Source organism: Heptranchias perlo, chromosome 17 (assembly GCF_035084215.1).
Source record: "Heptranchias perlo isolate sHepPer1 chromosome 17, sHepPer1.hap1, whole genome shotgun sequence".
NCBI classification, from domain to species: domain Eukaryota; kingdom Metazoa; phylum Chordata; class Chondrichthyes; order Hexanchiformes; family Hexanchidae; genus Heptranchias; species Heptranchias perlo.
The window spans coordinates 28,978,439-29,003,508 of record NC_090341.1 but is presented as its reverse complement, the minus strand read 5'-3'; the positions used below and the strand labels follow the sequence as shown (position 1 = coordinate 29,003,508).

At 42.2% G+C, this 25,070-nt stretch overlaps 2 protein-coding genes across 5 annotated transcripts in view; both read left to right on the top strand.

The window, feature by feature from the left end:
* Window positions 1-25,070, top strand: part of fhit (fragile histidine triad diadenosine triphosphatase) — an 838,012-nt gene that overhangs the window by 527,652 nt on the left and 285,290 nt on the right. The gene's annotated exons all lie outside the window — the stretch shown is intronic.
* LOC137334411 (histone H2B-like) lies at window positions 24,636-25,007 on the top strand. Its single transcript, XM_067999123.1, has one exon. The coding sequence runs from the start codon at window positions 24,636-24,638 to the stop codon at window positions 25,005-25,007; it is 372 nt and encodes a 123-aa protein (XP_067855224.1).

Sequence of the window (25,070 nt, the reverse complement as noted above, 5' to 3'; positions counted from 1 at the left end):
AAACATAATTTTTTCCCCCTTTTTGCTGGTGGGGTTACGTGTAGCGTGACATGAACCCAAGATCCCGGTTGAGGCCGTCCTCATGGGTGCGGAACTTGGCTATCAACTTCTGCTCGACGATTTTGCGTTGTCATGTGTCTCGAAGGCCGCCTTGGAGAACGCTTACCCGAAGATCGGTGGCTGAATGTCCTTGACTGCTAAAGTGTTCCCCGACTGGGAGGGAACCCTCCTGTCTGGCGATTGTTGCGCGGTGTCCGTTCATCCGTTGTCGCAGTGTCTGCATGGTCTCGCCAATGTACCATGCTCCGGGGCATCCTTTCCTGCAACGTATGAGGTAGACAACGTTGGCCGAGTCACAGGAGTATGAACCATGTACCTGGTGGGTGGTGTCCTCTCGTGTGATGGTGGTATCCGTGTCGATGATCTGGCATGTCTTGCAGAGGTTGCCGTGGCAGGGTTGTGTGGTGTCGTGGACGCTGTTCTCCTGAAAACTGGGTAACTTGCTGCGAACGATGGTCTGTTTGAGGTTGGGTGGCTGTTTAAAGGCGAGTAGTGGAGGGGTGGGGATGGCCTTAGCGAGGTGTTCGTCAGCTGACTGTCCTCTAATAGCTGGGTTTACCCCTCTCCCTCTTTTTGAACAGGGGTTAACATTTGCAATCCTTCAGTCCTCCAGCACTGTCCCCATGTGTTAGGAGGATTGGAAGATTGTGGCCAGAACCTCTGCAATTTCCACCCTTACTTCCCTCAGTAACCTAGGATGCATCCGATCTGGACCAGGTGACTTTTCGAATCTTTTGCCAATCTTTTAAATACGTCCTCTTGATCGATTTTTATCCTATCCAATATTGCTGCAATGGCATCATCCTCTTCTCTCGTGAAGACCGATTCGAAGTATTCATTTCGTACCTCAGCCATACTCTCTGCCTCCACAAGATGATTTCCTTTTTTGTCCCTGATCAGCCCTGCCCTTCCTTTGACGACCCTTTTACGATTTATATGTTTATAAAAGACTTTTGGGTTCCCTTTTATGTCAGCTGCTAATCTAATCTCATACTCTCTCTTTGCCCCTCTTATTCTCTTTTTTAGATTTCCTCTGTACTTTCTGTATTCAACTTGGTTTTCTACTGTATTATGTACCTCACATTCATCATAAGCCTCCTTTTTAAGTTTAATTTTAATCTCTATATCCTTAATCATCCAGGGAGCTCCAGCTTTACATTTCCTTCCTTTCCCCCTGGTAGGGATGTGTCTACTCTGTACCCGACCCATCTCCTCCTTGAAGGCCTCCCATTGTTCAATTACTGTTTTGCCTACCAATTTTTGATTCCAATCCACCTGGGCAAATGCCTTTTTAATTCACTGAAATTAGCCCTCCTCCAGTTAAGTATTTCGTATTTGATTGTTACTTGTCCTTTTCCATAACTATTCTAAACCTAATGATATTATGATCACTGTACCCCAAATGCTCCCCTACTGAAACATACTCCACCTGCCCCAGAACTAGATCCAGCACTGTTTGCTTTCTTGTTGGGCTGGAAATACACTGTTCCAGAAAGTTCTCTTAAACGCATTTCAGGAATTCCTCCCCCTCTTTGCCCTTTACACTGTTATTATCCCAGTCTATTTGGGACAATTGATGTCCCCCTGTATCACTTCTCTATAGTTCTTGCATTTTTCTGCAATTTGCCTGCAAATTTGCTCCTCTATCTTCTTCCCACTATTTGGTGGCCTATAGTATACACCCAGTAGCGTAATAGCTCCTCTATTTTCCCTTAATTCTAACCAAATAGATTTTGTCTTTTACCCCTCAAATACATCATCCCTTTCCAGTGCTCTAATAGTTTCTTTGATCAATACTGCATCCCCCCGCAATTTCTTTCCTTCCCTATCTTTCCTGAATACCTTGTAGCCAGGAAGATTAAGTGCCCAATCCTCCCCTTCTTTGAGCCAGGTCTCTGTTATTGCCTCTATATCATAGTCCTATGTGACGATTTGAGTGTGCAGCTCACCAACACCTAGACTGGACCTGCAGCAGGTGGTGAGCGAACCAACACGAGGGAAAAACGAACTTGACCTCGTCCTCACCAATCTACCTGTTGCAGATGCATCTATCCATGACAGTATTGGTAGGAGTGACCACCGCACAGTCCTCGTGGAGATGAAGTCCCGTCTTCGCACTGAGGACACCATCCAACGAGTTGTGTGGCACCACCACCGTGCTAAATGGGATAGATTCAGAACAGATCTAGCAGCTCAAAACTGGGCATCCATGAGGCGCTGTGGGCCATCAGCAGCAGCAGAATTATATCCAGCACAATCTGTAACCTCATGGCCCGGCATATTCCTCACTCTACCATTACCATCAAGCCAGGGGATCAACCCTGGTTCAATGAGGAGTGTAGAAGAGCATGCCAGGAGCAGCACCAGGCATACCTAAAAATGAGGTGCCAACCTGGTGAAGCTACAACTCAGGACTACATGCATGCTAAACAGCGGAAGCAACATGCTATAGACAGAGCTGAGTGATTCCACAACCAACGGATCAGATCAAAGCTCTGCAGTCCTGCCACATCCAGTCGTGAATGGTGGTGGACAATTAAACAACTAACTGGAGGAGGAGGCTCTGCAAACATCCCCATCCTCAATGATGGTGGAGTCCAGCACGTGAGTGCAAAAGACAAGGCTGAAGCGTTTGCAACCATCTTCAGCCAGAAGTGCCGAGTGGATGATCCATCTCGGCCGCCTCCCGATATCCCCACCATCACAGAAGCCAGTCTTCAGCCAATTCGATTCACTCCACATGATATCAAGAAATGGCTTAGTGCACTGGATACAGCAAAGGCTATGGGCCCCGACAACATCCCGGCTGTAGTGCTGAAGACTTGTGCTCCAGAACTAGCTGCGCCTCTCGCCAAGCTGTTCCAGTACAGCTACAACACTGGCATCTACCCGACAATGTGGAAAATTGCCCAGGTATGTCCTGTCCACAAAAAGCAGGACAAATCCAATCCGGCTAATTGCCGCCCATCAGTCTACTCTTGATCATCAGCAAAGTGATGGAAGGTGTCGTTGACAGTGCTATCAAGCGGCAGTTACTCAACAATAACCTGCTCCCGATGCTCAGTTTGGGTTCCGCCAGGACCACTCGGCTCCAGACCTCATTACAGCCTTGGTCCAAACATGGACAAAAGAGCTGAATTCCAGAGGTGAGGTGAGAGTGACTGCCCTTGACATCAAGGCAGCATTTGACCGAGTGTGACACCATGGAGCCCTAGTAAAATTGAAGTCAGTCAATGGGAATCGGGGAAAACTCTCCAGTGGCTGGAGTCATACCGAGCACAAAGGAAGATGGTAGTGGTTGTTGGTGGCCAATCATCTCAGCCCCAGGACATTGCTGCAGGAGTCCCTCAGGGCAGTATCCTAGGCCCAACCATCTTCAGCTGCTTCATCAATGATCTTCCCTCCATCATAAGGTCAAAAATGGGGATGTTTGCTGATGATTGCACAGTGTTCAGTTCTATTCGCAACCCCTCAGATAATGAAGCAGTCCGAGCCCGCATGCAGCAAGACCTGGACAACATCCAGGCTTGGGCTGATAAGTGGCAAGTAACATTCGCCCCAGAAAAGTGCCAGGCAATGACCATCTCCAACAAGAGAGAATCTAACCACCTCCCCTTGATATTCAACGGCATTACCATCGCCGAATCCCCCACCATCAACATCCTGGGGGTCACCATTGACCAGAAACTTAACTGGACCAACCATATAAATACTGTGGCTACAAGAGCAGGCCAGAGGCTGGGTATTCTGCAGCGAGTGACTCACCTCCTGACTCCCCAAAGCCTTTCCACCATCTACAAGGCACAAGTCAGGAGTGTGATGGAATACTCTTCACTTGCCTGGATGAGTGCAGCTCCAACAACACTCAAGAAGCTCAACACCATCCAGGACAAAGCATCCCGCTTGATTGTCACCCCATCCACCACCCTAAACATTCACTCCCTTCACCACCAGCGCACAGTGACTGCAGTGTGTACCATCCACAGGATGCACTGCAGCAACTCGCCAAGGCTTCTTTGACAGCACCTCCCAAACCCGCGACCTCTACCACCTAGAAGGACAAGAGTAGCAGGCACATGGGAACAACACCACCTGCACGTTCCCCTCCAAGTCACACACCATCCCGACTTGGAACTATATTGCCGTTCCTTCATCATCGCTGAGTCAAAATCCTGGAACTCCCTTCCTAACAGCACTGTGGGAGAACCTTCATCATACGGACTGCAACGGTTCAAGAAGGCGGCTCAACACCACCTTCTCAAGGGCAATTAGGGATGGCCAATAAATGCTGGCCTCGCCAGCGACACCCACATCCCATGAACGAATAAAAAAAAAGTTTATTTACTATGCGACGTGTGTTTACGCACATGCACTCCTAACTCATCTTAGACCGCCTCGCATTTGCCCCTGTCTGATCCCTCCTATTTCTTAACTCTTCTTTATTCTTGTGTTATTTGTCCCTGCCAGTCTTCAGTGTGCACTGTCCCTTCTCTCTAATGTTTCATCCTGGCGTCCACCCCCCTGCCAAATTAGTTTGAACCCTCCCCCACAGCACCAGTTAACTTCCCCACGAGAACATTGGTCCCGGCCCTGTTGAGGTGAAACCCCTCCATCTTGAACAGATCCCTCCTGCCCTTGAACTGGTCCCAATGCCCCAGGAATCTGAAGCCCTCCCTCCTGCACCATTTCTCCAGCCATGCATTAACCTGTCTTATCCTATTGTTCCTATACTCACTAGCGAGTGGCACTGGGAGTAATCTAGAGATTACTACCTTTGAGGTCGCACTTTTTAACTTCCTCCCTAGCTCCTGAAACTCTGTTTGCAGGACCTCAACCCTTTTCCTTCCTATGTCATTGGTTCCCTCATGGACCATGACTTCTGGCTGTTCCCCCCTCCGATATAGGTTGCCTTATAGAAGAAAATAACTTTACTTCTGTAACAACTGAAAGAAAACACTTAAGGATGATCTAAATGTAATCAGCTGTCGGCTGGCCTATAGTTTAGCTTGGTGGAGCAGCTCATAATCCTTTCCATTGTACTGTGTACCATGTTGAATAAATAAGGTTAATAGGCCAATGAAATCTATTGTGTGCGCTTTAATTATATTGATTTGTTGCAGTTATTTTCAGGTTTTCTGACATTAACTAATAAAAGCAGGCTACACACCATTCTGAAGTATTAAGCTGAGTTCAATAGGCTGTGCAGGTGATTATCTGAACAGTGAGGCTGCCCCCCAAGCTTCATTGATCATTCTGATCACCTGCACTACTTTAAATTACTTGTAGACGCCACAAGAAGAAAGTGAACTTTGGAGAGCTATTGAATCAACTGATGCTTTGAAGGTGAATATTCAGCATTCTGTCAGTCACATAAAAGAAAATTCTTCTCAACTGCATGTTAAACCCATTGCCATCTGAAGAGATGAATATCAGGAAAAGCAGGTCTCCATATTAATCGTATATTTTCTCCAAAAGAAAATCAAAGGATGCCTGATAATACAACATAATAAGACCCATAATAAGTTTAAAATCTGTGGTGAAAATATGGTTGGGTCTTTCGGGTGAATCTTCAAGAAATTCTTCAAGAAATTCTCAGATAGAACTGAAGAAAAGAATTTAAAATACATATCTCATAATGCTGAGGTAAAACATTTACTAAACGATTATAGAATTTGAATTATTAATTCAAGAAATACCTTTCAATGAAAAATGCAAATGTGTTCATTTTACTCTGTAATTAATAACAGAATGCCATTCTCGGAATTTGCATATTTCAATGCTGTACATCTTGCGATATTATTAGAGGTTTCTTAACTTTGGAGAAAAGAAGATATTCTCCTCTTTTTATTGACTATCACCTCTGCAGTAAGCATGTTTGCAGAGCATAGAGCCACGTGTCACTATGATAATTTTCTGTTATATGATAAAAGTTATATGATAAATAACTAATTCTGCATAGAATATGGGCAAACTTGATTCTTAAGGCTTTTTGTGGTTCTTTGTTTTGTGTACCTGTATAAAAGTACAGGAAATATCTTGTCCTACTGCACATATCATGATTTTCTATGTACACATTTGGCATGCTTCTGTCAAGTTTGCATGGTTACAACTTTTGGAAATTACAAAGCCTGTCCATTTTTATAACTCAACCCTACCTACCTTTTCAACATATTCCTCAGGTTTCATGTACAACAAACAAAGGAACATCATCATCCGAATCATTGTAAGTTATTGCACCAGCTTTGTAAATGTAGATGCAGTGACAATGTTGTATTATTGACTGTCTACTTCTATAAGCTTTATGCTTTATTTGACAATAATTTAAAGCTATTCTAACCAGGTTAAAGCCATGTCAGAATAGTTTGGGCTGCACCAGCTATTAAGTCTGTTGCAGCGCTAACATTTTCCAGCAGGCACAGAACGCTGCTTCAAGAACAGACCTGCCTGAAAACTGCCCCAAACATCAGTAATCCTTTTAAAAATTGTAATCTCGTTGGTCATTTTTTTAACTATTAGTTTTGGTGTTGAAATTCTGCATTAATCCATGGATAAACTCTCAACTTTCCAAGACAATCCAAAACCTGTCTGAAGTTAAGACCTCGAAATAGAAATTCACAAACTGTGGCATTATTTCCTTTATTTTTAAACAACTAATATGAATGCAACAAACTGCTGCATTATTTAGTGGACACAGATCAACAACAAAAATTCAATGTGAGCTGGGTCTTACTAACCTCCATAGGAAGATCAACACTGACTTCACAGATAAAACAGCTATGGTCCTAGTTTCACAGAGAATGGATGCACTCTGAAACTGATGTGAAGTTGTCAGCATAGCACAATAAATTGTTACCAGTTTATTCTGCTGAGAGAACATTGATTGGATATTTGAACACTATTTTAAAAACCTTAAACATTATTGATTAATGCACAAAACATTAAGAAATGTTAAATGATTGTACACAGCAGACTAATTTTTAATAAAATTCCCCGCTGATGGAGATTTCCAGAACTTAGGCATTACACGATAGAAAACATGCTTATTTCTAACCTGCAAAACAACATTTGGAGCAGCACTTGCAGTGCGAAATTTCAGTTTCTTTCCAAACCGCTTCTTGCTCAAAAGCTTGTTACAAAAACTCAAAAAAAATACAGCTCTGAATCCAGCCTATTTTAATTCTGTGCTGCATTTTTACACCCTGGACTTCTATCTCAATACTATAATGGCTAAGTCAAAATATTTACTTCTTTGGTTGTGGCGGGGAGGGTTGGAGAGTGGATGAAGTCTTTAAAATATATAGCAGATATAGTTTACAACAAAGCTCAGTCCATCAAATCATTATTTGAACATTAAAAATATTTGGATACATTTCCTGTATGTTTCCATCTGCATGTTGCTTGGATACTGTTACTGGAGACACTTGGCTAGCCTTGAGGCTATAAACTGAACGTTTCTGTTCCAGCTGGCAAATTTGACAAGGTTTTTTTGATCTCACTTAGAAATGCTAATAATAACACAATCTCTATGTAGCTTTTTCCTTTTCTACTCAAAATAATTATGAAAATTTCACACTGTGCATTGTCCAGCTTCTATGCCGTGAAGAATCTGTTGCTAAGCTACAATAAAGATTAAAGCAAATCCCAGATTGTTTATTGTTATGGTGTTTGCCTGCAGCATGGAAGTACTGTATTTTTTTACTAGGGTATAATATTATGCAAAACAATATAAAGGAAAGAAGATAAAGGAAACAATATTCACTTGATCAGTTATATTTATCCTGGATCATTGTTTGAATTGCTACATTATTTTGACAGTATATTGAAAAATATATGCTGTTCCTTAAATCACAGCAGAAGTTCAGCGTCCTGGGGTTCGGAATTAGAGGGAAAAGGAAAACACTGCATGAGACTCAGATTCAAAATGTCCAATAGCATTACATTGATCATTTGATTTACGTGATGGACTATCATTGTGACTTTACATAAGGTTCACTTAAATAGCAACAAACGTGATATTGAATAAAGGTGAAGTAAAGATTCAAATGAGTAAAACATTTCAACTGTACGTGATTATAAAATTTTTTATTATAAGCAATTTCTAACATAGATTACAAAATTGTCTCAATTTATTGTGGTAATCTTCATGTGAAGTAAATCAGATCTGGCACTTGGATACATGTACCTCCATATTAACTTTTAAATTAGTACTCAAAAAGCAATATGTTGTGAAATGTAATATAATGACACAAGTATACTGTGTGTCTTATACATTGCACTTTTATCCAGCAAATGGGTGTTTTGCCTCAGTATTTACCAGGGAGACTAACATGGTGGGCATGACATTAGAAGAAGAGATCAAAAAAGATATCAAGACATTTACGATAGGGGGGAGACAATTGATAAACTAATCAAACTTAGAGAGGATGAAACCCCTGGTCCAGACGGATTGCATCCACGCATATTGAAAGAAGTTAGGGAAGAGACAGCAGAGGCACTATTACATATATATAAAATTCATCAAAAAAGGGAATAGTGCCAGAGGATCGGCGGACAGCTAATGTGATTCCAATATTTAAAAAGGGAGATAGAACCAGTCCAGGGAACTATAGACCAATTAGCTTAACGTCGGTGGTAGGAAAGATAGTTGAATCCTTACTCAAAGATGTAATAGAAAAACATCTAGAAACCAAAAATATAATAAAGAATAGTCAGCACGGATTCCAAAAGGGAAAGTCATGCTTGACCAACCTTAATGAATTCTTTGAAGAAGTAATAGAGTAGACAAGAGTAATGCAGTCGATGTAATATATTTGGATTTTCAAAGGGCCTACGATAAGGTACCGCATAGTAGATTCATGACTAAGGTTAGAGCATGTGGAGTCAGGGGACAAGTAGCAGAATGGATAGCAAGTTGGCTGCAAAACAGAAAACAGAGAGTAGGGGTTAAAGATAGTTTTTCAGACTGGCAAAAGGTGGGAAGTGGTCTTCCACAAGTATTGGTGCTGGACCAATATTGCTCACCATTTACAGAAATGATTTGAACTCGGGAATCGAAAGTACAATTTCAAAATTTGCGGATGACACCAAATTGGGGGGTATAGTTTAACGAGGAGGACTGTGACAAATTGCAAGAGGACATTAATAAATTTGCAGAATGGGCATGTAATTGCCAAATTATTTTCAGTATAAATAAGTATGAAGTATAACATTTTGGTAGGAACAATAAGGGGGCCACATACTGCTTGGATAATAAGAGCCTAAATGGGGTGGAGGCGCAGAGGGACCTGGGGGTACAGATACACAAATCACTAAAAGTAGAAACGCAGACTAATAAGGCCATAAAAAAACCAAACCAAGCACTGGGGTTCATTTCTAAAGGGATAGAATTGAAAAGCAGAGAAGTTATGTTAAACTTGTATAGAACCTTGGTTAGACCACACTTGGAGTACTGTGAACAGTTCTGGTCTCCATATTATAAAAAAAATATCGAGGCACTGGAGAAGGTGCAAAAAAGATTTACTAGGATGATACCAGAACTGAGAGGTTATACCTATCAGGAAAGATTGAGCAGGCTGGGGCTCTTTTCTTTAGAAAAGAGAAGACTGAGGGGTGACCTGATAGAGGTCTTTAAGATTATGAAAGGGTTTGACAGGGTAGACATAGAGAAGATGTTTCCACTTGCAGGGGAGACCAGAGCTAGGGGCCATGTAAGATAGTCACGAAGAATCCAATAAGGAATTCAGGAGAAACTTCTTCACCCAGAGAGTGGTTAGAATGTGGAACTTGCTACCACAAGGAATAGTTGAAGTGATTAGCATAGATGTATTTAAGGGGAAGCTAGATAAACACATGAGGGAGGAAGGAATAGCAGGATGTGCTGATAGGGTTAGATGAAGTAGGGAGGGAGGAGACTCGTGTGGAGAATAAACACCAGCATGGACCTGTTGGGCCGAATGGTCTGTTTTTTGTGCTGTACATTTTATGTAATGATACGTTTTAGAGAAATAATTTTGAAATATTGTAATTTTAAATAACTTGTAAACATCTACTAGTTTCTATGGTTAATTTTCTTCCACTTGTGCTGCACCAAATGAAAAACCATCAGAATAGAACAACTCTGTTTCAACCATCTGTCCAGTCTTGATTTCATCTGTCAAAGACTTCAATTTATTTCATTTGGGACAGTCCTATTGATGGTGAATACTGTCTGGAAATGCTGTCTGGTTCATTGCATTGTTTACCCTCCAGAAGGCATACTTGAATGATGTCAGAGGACATCAGTAACAGCCTACGTGAGACTGTTAAAATGCAGCACCCTTTTTGGGAAGCTCAAGTGTATGTCAGCCATACTTTTGGGGATCGTCTTGCTTTACAAATCTGATGCTGATTACATAATCACCATAAGCACAAAATTTAGAATACAGGAACATATTCCTAGTTAAAACAGATTTAGAAGAAAATGGAAAATACTCATCTGTTTTCTCTGAATATAGTGGTAAGAAATGTTAACATATCCATCAGAAGGTCCTGCTAAAATATTTTTTTCTGACCAGATACTTGAAATTCAAGCATAGTATTAATCGTTTCACACTTAGTAATTTTCCAGCATGGTTTCTCTGGATTCTGAAATGTGCAGTGAATAAAGTGGCCCCACATGGCTGCAGACATCACTTTATGATAACCAACAAAACATCAATCTTCAAGTTGTTCATTACAGAATGCCAATATTGGTATTTTAAGCTAGTTGCGTTTGCAGAAATTACAAATGGCTTTAAAGTCTCAGACAACTGTTGTTATGTAACAGTAACAACTGAAAAGTTTACAATGAACATTGTGTTTGAAAGGCTGCAAAAGAATACTTTATGACATTTCACATTTTTGGTAAATGATTGTTTGTACATGTATGTCAGGATCCATGACTGAATGAACCAATTCAAATATTCCAGTAGTGTGGTGTGGAATATGACATTGTCAAACATTATTGTTCTGACCCTGACAAAGTGAATAGGAAAGATGTGAGAAAGGAAGCAGACCACCCCAAACAAGATTAAAGGAACCTTGCTTAACTCCTCAACGTTTCAGACAGATGAATGATCATAATCTCTCAAGTTGAATAGTGAAGTGAAGAGAAACAAACATAGACTGATAAATAGACATATTAGTCTGGATTTTCCAATCAGTTCTGCCTGGTTTAAGTTGGCAGGCCCAATCAGAAAATTGAATAGAGTTCAGTTAGGCCCGATCTCTGCCCTCTGGCCCGCCCCATTTTCTACCATCATTTTTGGCAGCCGCAGGAAATGCACACCTCAAACAGGCAGGAGCTTCATTTAGATATTAATTTGGGGGCGGGAACATCCTGCAGCTATTTCCTTATGTTCAGGCCTATGGGACACTATTTCTAAGTCGAACCCATGTGAAATGTGTGTCCACTTTTGCTAGATAATGGTAAGTATACAGAAGGTCAGGGAAAGTAATGTTTAAAAAATGCCTGAGATGCATTTACTTTATCATTTTTCTTCATCTGTTTTCTGCTGGCATTTAGATTCTCAAAATAGTTTGTGTCAGTTGTTCCAATTTTTTAGATGCTTTGTGCTCAACCGCCACATGCAGACAGACGTGAACATACCTCACTTTGTGAGATGATTAGCACAATGCAGAGGTCCTATTTCCAAAGGAATATGGAATAGCAGACCCAACTAGGGTTGCCAACCCCCGAGGATTGTCCTGGAGACTCCAGGAATTAAAGATGAATCTCCGGAACACTGCTGCAAGCAACCCAGGAGAATAATCGTCGGGGCAAACAAAATTGTGGTTTTTTTTCATTTTCTTTGAACACTTCCATTTATTTGTTATAAAAATATTGGAGATGGGGGGAAAAAAGCTGTTTCACTTACAGCCAAGATTAATGCAATTAGGTGCAAAGCGTCTGTTCCCTTTCCAATTGGCGTGGGAAGGCAGTATGCCTGGAGGATGGACCAGTGGCGGGAATGTGGGGGTGGGGTAGTTCGCGACGGGAGGTCACCTTATGAAACCTCCAGGGATGCACATCACCAGAGTTGGCAACCCTGGACCCAGTGGCACCACTAAGATATATGAATGCCTGACTAATTGTTATTAAGTTGGGATGTTTCCTCAGAAGCACCCCAATCACAGTACAGAATGACATACTTTCAGTGGAACAACATTAATTGGCCACAACCATCAAGCTGTCACCATCCATATCTGCATACCCCATGACACCTACCTTCACGGGGCCCATGTCATCAGAGAGCCAGATTCAGAGCTGTGGCATACAGCTAGACATCCAGGTGCAGTAACAGTCAGCTGTGGCTTGAAACTTGGCTCCACCTCCTTGCAGGCGTGTTCCACTGCTGACCTATGGGGTAGCCCTATGGAGTGGGTGTGAAGAGGAACCATCCCCTCCTGAGACAGCCAGATGATTTGGTGCTGGATTGATCCATGACTTAGCTTGGAGACTTAGGCTGACATCCCAAGTTTCTTTTCCTTTATTTTTTGCCTGCCAGTTGTTACTCCCTCCCTCTTTAGTCTTAGCAAAGGCTGGTTGAGATGCCTTTTGAGGATTTCCAAAGGTTTTCAGAATTTTTGTCACCCTCTTGTGACACTCCCCTTTAATTGCCCCCACCACTTTCAATTTCACTTACACACAATTTTCCACTCCCTGCACACATCCAAATCTGCATTAGGAACAGAATTAGACCATTCAGCCCCTCGAGCTTGTTCCGCCATACAATTAGATCATGGCTGATCTGCACATCAACTCAATTTACCCTTTTCTCCATATCCCTTGATACCCTTACATAATAAAAATCTATTTATATCAGTCTTGGAAGCTCCAATTGTCCTTGCATCCACAGCCTTTTGAGAGAGTTCCAGATTTCTACTACCCTTTGTGTGAAAAAGTGCTTCCTGATTTTGCTCCTCAGTGGCCTAGCTCTAATTTTAAGATTATGTCCCCTTGTTCTTGATTCCCCCACCAAAGGAAATGGTTTCTCCGTATCGACCCTATCAAATGCTGTTAACATTTTCAACACTTTGATCAGATCACCCCTTAACCTTCTATATTCAAGAGAATACAAGCCAAGTTTATGCAACCTGTCCTCATAATCTAATGTTCTAAGCCCCAGTATCATTCTGGTGAACCTCCGCTGCACCCCCTCCAAGGCCAATATATCCTTCCTGAGGTGTGGTGCCCGAAACTGAATGCAGTACTCTCGATGCGGTCTGACCATTCAGAGTTAATAATGTGAACTACCCTTGGAAAATTGTGTGCACTCTCATTTAAGTCTATCTAAAACTTGCTTCTAACCATTTAGATCTAAACTGCACCCATATTAGAAAATCTAAACTCTTATGTCCTAATTAGAGGTAAGGCTAAAATTGCTTCCACATCATCACATCAAGTCAGAACAGGATACTTTTCAAAGTAGGAACTAGCCTAGATTTACTGCTTTAGTACATACTGGGCATTTATCATCACTTGAGATATTCTCTTGCTATGACAGCTTTCATTCTGTCGACAGAAAGGTAAGGGACAGTTATGTAAGAAAAACCAAGTGAAACACGCAGTGTAGAAATGAGGTAGGTGGAGCTGGAAGTAAAATAACTCAAACATCACAGATGTGCCTTGCTGTAGTAATCGGAACAGTGATTTGCCACTGCATTGGGAAAACACAATTTGATTAATTACATAATTATTTCAGTAATTAGTGTCTGGTAAACAGATTTTTATTACAAGAAAGCAGAGCTGGCTAAGGATTAAAGGACTAACAGCAAATTCCTTTTAAGAAAATAAAGTGGTGACTATCCAGAGAGATCCTTAAATCCCATAGTGACTGGGAAATGAATGGCTAAGCTAAGGGACCAATGATCAGATTGGAAGCTAAGGTCAATGATCTGATCCAATTTCTAAATTCCTTAAAGGTTCTTTTATAGGAGATTTTAGGATAGATGTTTTTCTCGTTAGAAGAACAGTCTTGGTTCAGTTTTGAGCAGGATTGGTATTGGAGGTTTGATTTTGGGTGGAAGCAGCAGCTGTCATTTAATTTAACTTGAAGATATTTTTAAGATGTTTAAAAGATTCTTGAAGTTGTTTGAAGTCAGCGACAAGTGCATGTGCCAGAGTAGATTATTTTTAAAAATTTCATTCATATCTTTAAAATTAAAACTTAGAATGCTCATTCTGTCTTTATTAAATGTGGCTGACTTTGTCATCTAGAAACAGCTGAGACGCTTAAATTAACTCACAACTGACAAGTGTGTTCTTGATATGGGGGATGGATATATGTGGGAGTTTGGTTAAGTGGCAATTTAGTGCTTGACAGGTGTCAAAGAAGTGTTGTGATTTGCTCATTTTCTATAGTTATGGCTAATGGATGCCATATTGCACAAAGTTATCCATGGCGAAATCACTTGCACTCACCAGTTTGGTTTCTGTCCATTAAACCAATGAAAACAGGGCAATTAACTTTTCATCCTGAAAAATAAGAAAACTTAGTCCACTGATCTGACTTGAGTGGTGATTCCCTCTTCAATTTGAAATAAAGTAATCATTCGTTCATAAATTCATGGTAAGCTCAGTTTAGTGGCAGAAAAGTCAGCTCACAAAGTGAATTACCATAGATTCATTGAGTAATGAAGAATTTACCAGACTAAGAGAAGTTATAATATGTCAAGACTTTCCAGTGAAACTAGAGTGAATAGTGCTGAACATTTACGTGTTTTAATTTGACAAGTCAGTCAAATTAGTGATCTAGATGTCATACATTATTAATGGCCTTGCCCCTCCCTATCTCTGTAACCTCCTCCAGCCCAACAACCCTCCGAGATCTCTCCACTCCTCCAATTCTTGCCTCTTGCGCATTCCCGATTTTAATTGCTCTTCCATTGACAGCCATGCCGTCAGCTGCCTAGGCCCTAAACCCTGGAATTCCTTCCCTAAACTTCTCCGCCTCTATACCTCTCTCTCCTCCTTTAAGATGCTCCTTACAATCTACCCCTTTGACCAAGCTTCTAGTCACCTGTCCTAATATCTCCTTATGTGGCTCGGTGCCAAATTTTGTTTGATAATCGCTCCTGTGAAGCGCCTTGGGATGTTTTACTACGTTAAAAGCGCTATATCAATGCAAGTTGTTGTTGTTATTTGCATTAACAATACAACTGGATTAAAATTTACTTTACTGATTGAGAAATTGTTGACCTGACCACATGTATTTTTAAAGAACTTTAACAGCGTATTCAATGCTAACTCAATGTAATATCATTTTCCTTAAATGGGCAGTCATCAATATTATGGGAAGCTAAAAGGAAAAATAGCAATTCTGAACGCATTCAACTCCAGAATGAAACACATGCAGGGGTAGATTTTAAGTTCGGGCAGGAAACGGGAGGAGTGCTCAGACAGCCCGCCCGAAGTCCCTGTGGAGAGGCCCAAACCATCATGAGGCTGGCTGGTCTTCATTTCCATAATCCCAGCAAACTGCAAGTGCTCACAGGCAGTTTGCCGGTTGGGAGGTGGGAATTCTGGCAACTCCACCGCGGAGCCAGACTGCTAATTTTCTCTTGGAAGAGTTGAAGAAAGGAATAAGGGAGGGAAGTTGTGGGGGGTGGGGGGGTGCACTGTTAACAGGCTGAAAGTTTTTGTGGGGCAGGAGGAGTTTTTTGTGAGGCGGATGCCGTGAAAATCGGCCCCACAGTTCCAATCAATTGGACGTTCTTGGCAGTTGTTATTGATTGAGTCAAATAAGGTGCACAAAAGCTAAACCATTGCATTCATGTTGGTAGCTGCTCTACGATCCATTTCAATCCTCTAATATTGTCAGTCTCTTTTCGTTATATTATTTACAGCTCAACATGTATGGCATGTTTTATATCGACCCCAAGCTGCCTAGCAGCAAGAGCAAAGTAACAGGATATTTATTGGTGGGAATAACTTTTAACATTTTTATATAATATTGTCTGTAGATTTATTCATGCTTTTACATTTTTATTTAAGTATTTTGTTGAATTTCTGTGTAATGTGTGGCACACAGCCAGCGGTTGTGGGGGGAGATTAAATTTGTAATACAATCAAGTGAAGGTGCTAAGCTTCAGGGACTGTTAGAGTAAGTTGAGCTGTTTTGATGCAACCTGCACAGATTTGGCAGATAGAATGAGCTCAAGTCTACATCAATACCAATGTTATTTTAATATTCATAAATGACTTATTGATTATCAGTATTTCATAATGATGTAAATTTGAAATGAACGGCTGATTATATAAGATTGGAAAATAAATTATGTATGACTGAAGGGTGTTGTCAATGGTGAATTATGTGATATTTTATTTTTTCCATTCGAAATAGCAAAACGTTAAAATGTTTCTGAACCTAATTATTTTTAGATTTGCAATGCTATTAGTTTTTTTTGAAGTACTGTTCACTTTTTAAAAGTATTTACTCACCAATTAGATTTGGCCACTAACTTCCTACTGGACAGTTGGGTGTACTGGCCAACACATTGAGTCTCGCTTCAAGTTACAGCTAGCTGAAGTTTTTTTTGATAATGGATTTATCCTATTTAAAGTTGTGCAATATAAAATACAGGAATTTACCTGTTTTACCACAGTCTCTTTATTGCACAGCTCCCCAATATTAATCTCCTCCTCTCTGACATAAAGCAGCCTCAAAATTTTTAATTCAATGAGTATCACTTGTCTTCATTTCCATGCCTAGGGTATTGTTGTACCAGATGTGTAAGGTCAAAATTTAGGAACTCTTGATTGCCCATCCATTTCCATTATCCATCGTTGGGGCCCCTTTCATTCTGGTGGAAAATGGAACTTGCTCTGTATTGTCATTACTCTTATTACATGCTCTTAAATTGCTTCATTTAAAATAGACTCCAGTGTTTTTCTTATTATAGACGTCAATCTAACATGTCTGTAATTCACAGGATCATGTTTATGTTTTTAAAAAGATCAGAAACGTTAGGTGTTTTTAATGATCTGGTAGTGCCCCTGTATTTAATGAGCTGATTAAAATGTCAGCAGCATTCAGTCTTTTAGGAAAAATATTTTTTTAAAAATCAACGGAAGTGGAAAAGTGCTATTGACATTAATCATGCTTCTTGTTAACTGCTGGATTTTTAAAGGGGTCTTGATTGTAGGATCTAGTCACTGTTTGTAGATTTGTTCATTCAAGTGCACAATTGTGTCAGTAATGGTAAAAGCTTTTTTAGCTATGTCACTAGTCAGAAGACCATGTAGGGCCACTAACGGATACTGTTGGGCAGATTCAAACTGATTCTCAGGTTATGGCAGAATTGCTAAATGACTATTTTGCATCAGTATATGCTGCTGTAAACGATGCTTCTGTTCCAGATGAGGGCTGCTTAGTATTGAATAGAATTATTAATATTAAAATAGATAGTAATGTCATCTTGGATAGGTTAGGAAAGCTCAAAATTAATAGGGCTTCAGGTCCGGATAATATTCATCCAAGGGTGATTAAAGAGATGGGACAGGTGCTCTGTGAGCCCCTTGCCCATATCTTTAATAGTTTAGTAGAAACAGGGATAGTTCCCTTAGACTGGAAGCTAGCTCATGTAGTTCCTATTTTCAAAAAAGGTCACAAATCAGAGCTGGGAAACTACGGGTTTATCAGCCTGACATCCATTATTGGGAAGATGCTAGAAGGGATCATTAGAGATGTCCTTTATGATCACTGGGAAAGGGAGGGGGCCATTAGAAATACACAACACAGCCTCCGAAAAAATAGGCCATGCCGAACAAGTTTAATAAAGTTTTTTGAGGAAGTCACTAGGGTAGTGGATGAGGGTAATCTGGTAGACATTATCTGCCTGGTCTTTCAGAAAGCCTTTGATAAGGTACCTCACACTAGGTTACTTCACAAGACAGAATCTTGTGGTATCAGTCGAAATTTGACAAGCTAGATTAGGAATTGGCTCCAATCCCGCAGCCAAAAAGTTGTAGTTAACGATTGTGATTCAGCTTGGAGACATGTTATTCGTGGTGGCCCCCAGGGATTGGTCATAGGCCCACTACTCTTCACAGTCTTTATTAATATATTACATAGAAGGATATAGACAGACTGGTGGCATGGGCGGACACATGGCAGATGAAATTTAATGCTGAAAAATGCAAGGTGATACATTTTGGTAGGAAGAATGAGGAGAGGCAATATAAACTAAAGGGCACAATACTAAAAGGGTTACAGGAACAGAGAGATCTGGGGGTATATGTACACAAATCATTGAAGGTGGCAGGGTAGGTTGAGAAAGCGGTTAGAAAAGCTTACGGGATCCTGGGCTTTATAAATAGAGGCATAGAGTACAAAAGCAAGGAAGTCATGATGAACCTTTATCAAATACTGGTTTGGCCAGAACTGGAGTATTGTGTCCAATTCTGGGCACCGCACTTTAGGGAAGGTGTGAAGGCCTTAGAGAGAGTGCAGAAGAAATTTACTAGAATGATTCCAGGGATGAGGGACTTTAGTTACGTGGATAGACTGGAGCAGCTGGGGCTGTCATCCGTGGAACAGACACGGTTGAGAGGAGATTTGATAGAGGTATTCAAAATCATGGAGGGTTTAAACAGAGTCGATAGAGAGAAACTGTTTCTATTGACAGAAGGGTCAAGAACCAGAGGACATAGATTTAAGGTGATTGGCAAAAGAACCAAAGGTGATATGAGGAAAAATGTTTTACACAGCGAGTGGTTAGGATCTGGAATGCACTGCCCAAGGGGGTGGTGGAGGCAGATTCAATCATGGCCTTCAAAAGGGAACTGGATAAGTACTTGAAAGGAAAAAATTTGCAGGGCTACAGGGATAGGGCGGGGGAGTGGGACGAGCTGGATCGCTCTTGCATAGAGCCGGCGCTGACTCAATGGGCCGAATGGCCTCCTTCCATGCTGTAACCTTTCTATGATTCTATGATTCCAAAGACCTGGACAGCGCTGTTGGGAGTATGGTAAATAAGTTTGCAGATGACACCAAAATCTGTGCAAGGGATAAGATGGTAGAGGAGTGAAATCAAATCCAAAAGGATGTGCTCGGGGACTGGGCCACACATTGGCAAATGGCATTTAATTTAGATAAATGTAGTGTTATACATGTTGGTAGGGCCAACACAGAATACATGTATCATTTGCAGGGAACAATACTGAAAGCGGTTGAGCGACAAAAAGATCTTGGTGTTATTGTGCACAGATCACTAAAGATTCATGACCAATGTAGAGAAACTGTACCTAAAACTAACAAGGTGTTGGGTTGTATGAATAGAACCATTCAGTATAAATCATAGGACACCATTTTGACACTATAAAGGTCGCTGGTCAGACCGCATTGAGAGTACTGTCCCCAATTTTGGACCCCCATATGGTGAGTGATATAGTGGCCTTGGAAAAGGTCCAGAGGAGAGCTACAAGAATGATTCCCAGCTTAAAGAACCTCAGCTACTCAGATAGGCTCAAGGACCTTGGTCTATTTATTTTAAAGCAGCGTAGACTTAGAGGTGACCTGATAGAGGTCAATAAAATAATTGAAGGGCTGGATAGTGACCCTATGGATAAATTATTCCAGATTGGGGAGGACCAGGGGACATGAGTTTAAACTATGTAAGAGTAGAAATAGACTGGATGTGAGGTGATTCTTTCCCACTTCACCTGACGAAGGAGAAAGCCTCCGAAAGCTTGTGATTTTCAAATAAAACTGTTGGACTATAACCTGGTGTTGTAAGATTCCTTACATTTCCCAGAGAATTGTGAGCTTCTGCAATACATTGCTGGCTGGTGCGGTGTGTGCTGACACTCTGCATGCCTTCAAGAGGGAGCTGGACCGCTTCCTGACCGGGGCACAGATCGCATCATGTAGAAAGTAAGTGTCTTTGTGGATAACACTTGGTCCATGTGATCTCCTGGACTAGTTTTGATCCCCTGCGGGGGTTGGAGAGGAATTTTACAGAGTATTTTTTCCCTCATTGGCCCTGGGTTTTTTCTGTTTTTTGCCTCTCCTGTGAGTTTACGTGGCTGCAGTGGTTGGGGGGTGGGGAGTGTTGGGGGGGAGGTTGGGGTGGGGTGGAGATGTTTGGCCGCGATAATCCGGTCATCGTGATGTGGGGCACGTTTGATGGACCAGCCGGTCTTTACCTGTCAGTCAGTTTTGTATGTTTGTAAGTACTTATCAGTTTAGTTTAATGTGAAAGAAAAGCTGGTCAGTAAGAACTTCATATTTTTAATGAGAATATGCCAATGTTTTGTATTTACATGGGCAGAGTATGGTGTGTTCTCTTGACACTGGTCAATACCTAGAGTTCTTGCATCTTCATCACAGTAAAACAATTTACTAACACCTGTGAAGTTAATTTACCAAATCAGGCCTAGAGTAGAAGTACACATTTACACTGTGAATTAACTGTAGCTGCATCCCACGTAGCTGTTTCCATGTACTATAGAATAATTAGCCTACATCGACCAAGTGTCAATAATGTTGCTGGATGAAGTCAAAGTGAAGGTTTTTCTAGTATTAACAGGAAAAATCAACTAGCTGCAGCATATAAAGGTGTGTGGGAAAAAGAATGTTGTAGTAAGCCAGGTTAAGGGGCAGGATCTCACTTTTTCTCACGCATGTTTGCTTGACAATGTGCAACTTGTCTATTAGCCAGGTTGGCCAGGTAGGGGTGGGGGGGCGGGGGCGGCGGCAGCAGCAGCAGGGAAGAAAAATGGTGCAAGCCATGAATTTCTCCTTAACCACCACCAAGGGAACTCTGTAATCAAGTGACAGGTTGCCTCCATATTGTGTATCATTCTGTTCTCACCAGCTGTTTCATCTGGTCGTTTGCCAAAGAACTGATAAAAGTCACCTCCACTGTGGCAGGTTGATTGGCGTGACAAGCAGCTTTTGAACCTGAACTTAGGGACATCTGGTAATGAAGTCAGCTCTTTTACCAAAACTGCACCAGGTCACTGATGCTGTCTCTTTTTGTTAATTGAAGTCAATTGTACCTCTATGAAAATATAAAATGCTTTATTTGCAAGCCATTCTAGTTGGCCTTCATGGTAACATTCTGATATACCACCAGCTCAAATTTATCATGCATTGATTATGACTCCTTCACTAATGGAAGTTGTATATAACAAGCTCTCTAATGTGCTTTTCAGATGCCTCTCGAAGAGAATGTTACAGGGGAAAAAGTCTGTTGCACATTTTACTTTTGGACTTGATTATACTTCAAGATTTCAACAGGCATGTCCTCAATTTTCTACCATGTGACATTCCCCTTCCTGGTGTTCGCGCATTCAGTTTAATGTTTACAATATTCAGGTTTCCAGCAAAAAGTCAGATGAAACTTCTTGTATTATCAGAAGCATTTGTGAGTGTACACTGGAACTGAAGGTCATGCAGCTTTTTAGAGGATCAATATTGACCTTTGAACTGAGAACAGGATTGCATTGCGATTGATCACGTTTGACATAATGCAAAGTTATCAAGAATCTTGGAAATAGTTTGAAACATGCATTTGGGAGTAAAGGCAGAAGTCAACACAGTGATAAAGGATTATTCAATCAATATTGTAGGATATTTGGATCCTGTGTGATATTGCAGTATTGATCAGAATTTTACATTTTTTTATCTCAGCCTTTGTAATCACTTCAAGGTTAATTTTCTCAGCCTTTCTGTGAGGATTGCATAGAGATTAATGAAACACTGCATATTTCCAAAAAAATAGTCATTTCAATCATAATAAGGTAGAGATATCTTAAATCTGTCTCTGATAAATTACTTACCTTTTCATGTTAATATTTGAGGATGCCTAATGTATGCTTTTTCATAGTCACAGATCCTATGTTACATTCACAGAAACAAAATGTCCTGCAACACATGTATAGAACATTCCTTATGACATAGGTGACAGAAGAGTGAGGTGCACTTTGACACTATGCCCAGTCAGTACTGAAAATTTTAATGACTTTGCTTTGTGGGGGTCAGCATCAAGGACAGGAACATATGTCAATCGCTGCTTACTGCAAGACTAGCTGGGTCTTTTCTGCCGAGGAGATTCAAATTGATGAATCTTCCTCATGGGTGTTGGGGGTGGAGAGTATTTGATTTTTTGAATAATCTTGGAAGAGAACATACTATACAATGAAAATACTTTCCCCTCCTTCCCCTACAGTTTGCATGAATGTCCATGATTGTGACATGTGGCAGTAGATTTTGGTCTTAACCACCTGAGCAGTGATCTATTGGAGTGGATCGCCCGCCCTGGGCAGTAATCTGGTGGGGTGGATCGCCTGCCCTGGGTGGTAATCTGGTGGGGTGGACTGTTCGCCCTGGGCAGTAATCTGGTGGGTGGACTGTTCGCCCTGGGCGGTAATCTGGTGGGTGGACTGTTCGCCCTGGGCAGTAATCTGGTGGGGTGGAATGTTTGCCCTGGGCGGTAATCTGGTGGGGTGGACTGTTCGCCCTGGGCAGTAATCTGGTGGGTGGACTGTTCGCCCTGGGCGGTAATCTGGTGGGGTGGACTGTTCGCCCTGGGTGGTAATCTGGTGGGGTGGACTGTTCGCCCTGGGCAGTAATCTGGTGGGATGGACTGTTCGCCCTGGGCAGTAATCTGGTGGGGTGGACTGTTCGCCCTGGGCGGTAATCTGGTGGGGTGGACTGTTCGCCCTGGGCGGTAATCTGGTGCAGTGGATCGCCCGCCCTGGGTAGTAATCTGGTGGGGTGGATCGCCTGCCGTGGGTGGTAATCTGGTGCGGTGGATCGCCCGCCCTGGGTAGTAATCTGGTGGGTGGACTGTTCGCCCTGGGCGGTAATCTGGTGGGGTGGACTGTTCGCCCTGGGCAGTAATCTGGTGGGGTGGATCGCCTGCCCTGGGCAGTAATCTGGTGCGGTGGATCGCCCGCCCTGGGTAGTAATCTGGTGGGGTGGATCGCCTGCCGTGGGTGGTAATCTGGTGGGGTGGACTGTTCGCCCTGAGTGGTAATCTGGTGGGGTGGACTGCCTGCCCTGGGTGGTAATTTGGTGGGGTGGACTGTTTGCCCTGGGCGGTAATCTGGTGCAGTGGATCGCCTGCCCTGGGTAGTAATCTGGTGGGGTGGATCGCCTGCCCTGGGCAGTAATCTGGTGGGGTGGACTGTTCGCCCTGGGTGGTAATCTGGTGGGGTGGACTGCCTGCCCTGGGTGGTAATCTGGTGCAGTGGATCGCCCGCCCTGGATAGTAATCTGGTGGGGTGGATCGCCTACCCTGGGTAGTAATCTGGTGGGGTGGATCGCCTGCCCTGGGCAGTAATCTGGTGGGGTGGACTGTTCGCCCTGGGCGGTAATCTGGTGGGGTGCATCACCCGCCTTTTATAGAACAGTTGATTGACTTCAACGGAATGAAAATCAAATGGGTTCTTTTGAACATCATGCAATCTGCCTCACCTGATTACTGCCCGCGCGGTGAAGATAAAAATCTACCCTACTTCCATTCATTTTCCTTCACCTAAGATATTTGGATCCCCAACTTATAATCATAGAATCATAGAAGTTTACAACATGGAAACAGGCCCTTCGGCCCAACATGTCCATGTCGCCCAGTTTATACCACTAAGCTAGTCCCAATTGCCTGCACTTGGCCCATATCCCTCTATACCCATCTTACCCATGTAACTGATAGAACTGATAATTGCATTGAAATTGTACTTATTACATTGGAATGATTCAAAGCACTTCACATAAAGAATGAGAGATAAAACAGCAAAGCTGGAAATTTGAAATCAAATAGGGCCCTTTCACCTCCTCCAATTGCATTGTCCACAGCCCCATTCATTCCTTTTGGGTGAGACAGTGATTTACTTGTACTTCTTCCAACCTATTGCACTGTATTAGCTGTTCACGATGCGGTCTCCTCTACCATGGGGAGACCAAACGCAGATTGGGTGATTGTTTTGCTGCATACTTCCGTTCCATCTGTAAGTGTGACCTTGAGCTTCTGGTCACTTGCCACTTCAATTCTCCATTTAACTCCCACTCTAACCTCTCTGAACTTGGCCTCCTACACTGTTCCAATGAAGCACAATGCAAGCTTGAGAAGTCATAGAGTCATAGAGAGAAACAGCATCTCATCTTTCTACTAGGCACTTTACAGCCCTCTGGCCTTAACATTGACTTTAGCAACTTCAAACCTTAACCACAGCTCCCATTTTCTCTCGGACTGCAGGTGCTGGTAATGTAGGATGGGTGCACCAGCATTTCTGGGATTGGGGGAGGTTGCGGGCTGGTGCTTGGGATGAGGATCCTCTGTCGGTTCCCGGTCAGCGGGGTGGTTTGCCCTTCCGGTGTCATCTGCCTTTACCTTCAACCATACTCCCAGATCACTGGAGCCATTTTCACTTTGTCAGATTTTCCATGCTTCCTTCTCCCTCTGCTTTCCTGCTGTAACCATTTACACAACCTCTGGGTCTTGAATCCATCTTTTGTTTCTCTAATTTCTGTCATTATTGCCTGCTTTTGTCTTACGCCATTGTTCTCTCATTTAATCTTGTTCTGTCCTCTACCTAATCATTGAGTTTTAAAATGCCTGAGGAGAAAAAAACAATGCCCAAAATGGGAGCCAATAAAACCCTGAATAAAGCGCCAGCAAAGGGCGGCAAAAAGTGGAGAAGGTCGAGGAAGGAGAGTTACTCCATCTACATCTACAAAGTGATGAAGCAGGTTCACCTGGACACCAGCATCTTCTCCAAGGACATGAGCATCATGAACTCCTTTGAGAACTATATTTTTGAGCGCATCGCGGGTGAGGCTTCCCGCCTGGCCTATTATAACAAGCACCACACTATCAGCTCCCGGCAGATCCAGACCGCTGTGCTGCTGCTGCCCGGGGAGCTGACCAAGCTCGCATTGTCGGAGGGGTCAAAGGCTGTGACCAAGTACACCAGCTCCAAGTAATAATCCACAATGCACTAAGACCGACCATTCTTTTTTTCTCTCCGCCCCCTTTTTCCAGGCTGT

Bases quoted from the DNA above. Each gene is read 5' to 3' on its own strand.
- LOC137334411 (XM_067999123.1), top strand. From the start codon at position 24,636: ATGCCTGAGGAGAAAAAAACAATGCCCAAAATGGGAGCCAATAAAACC.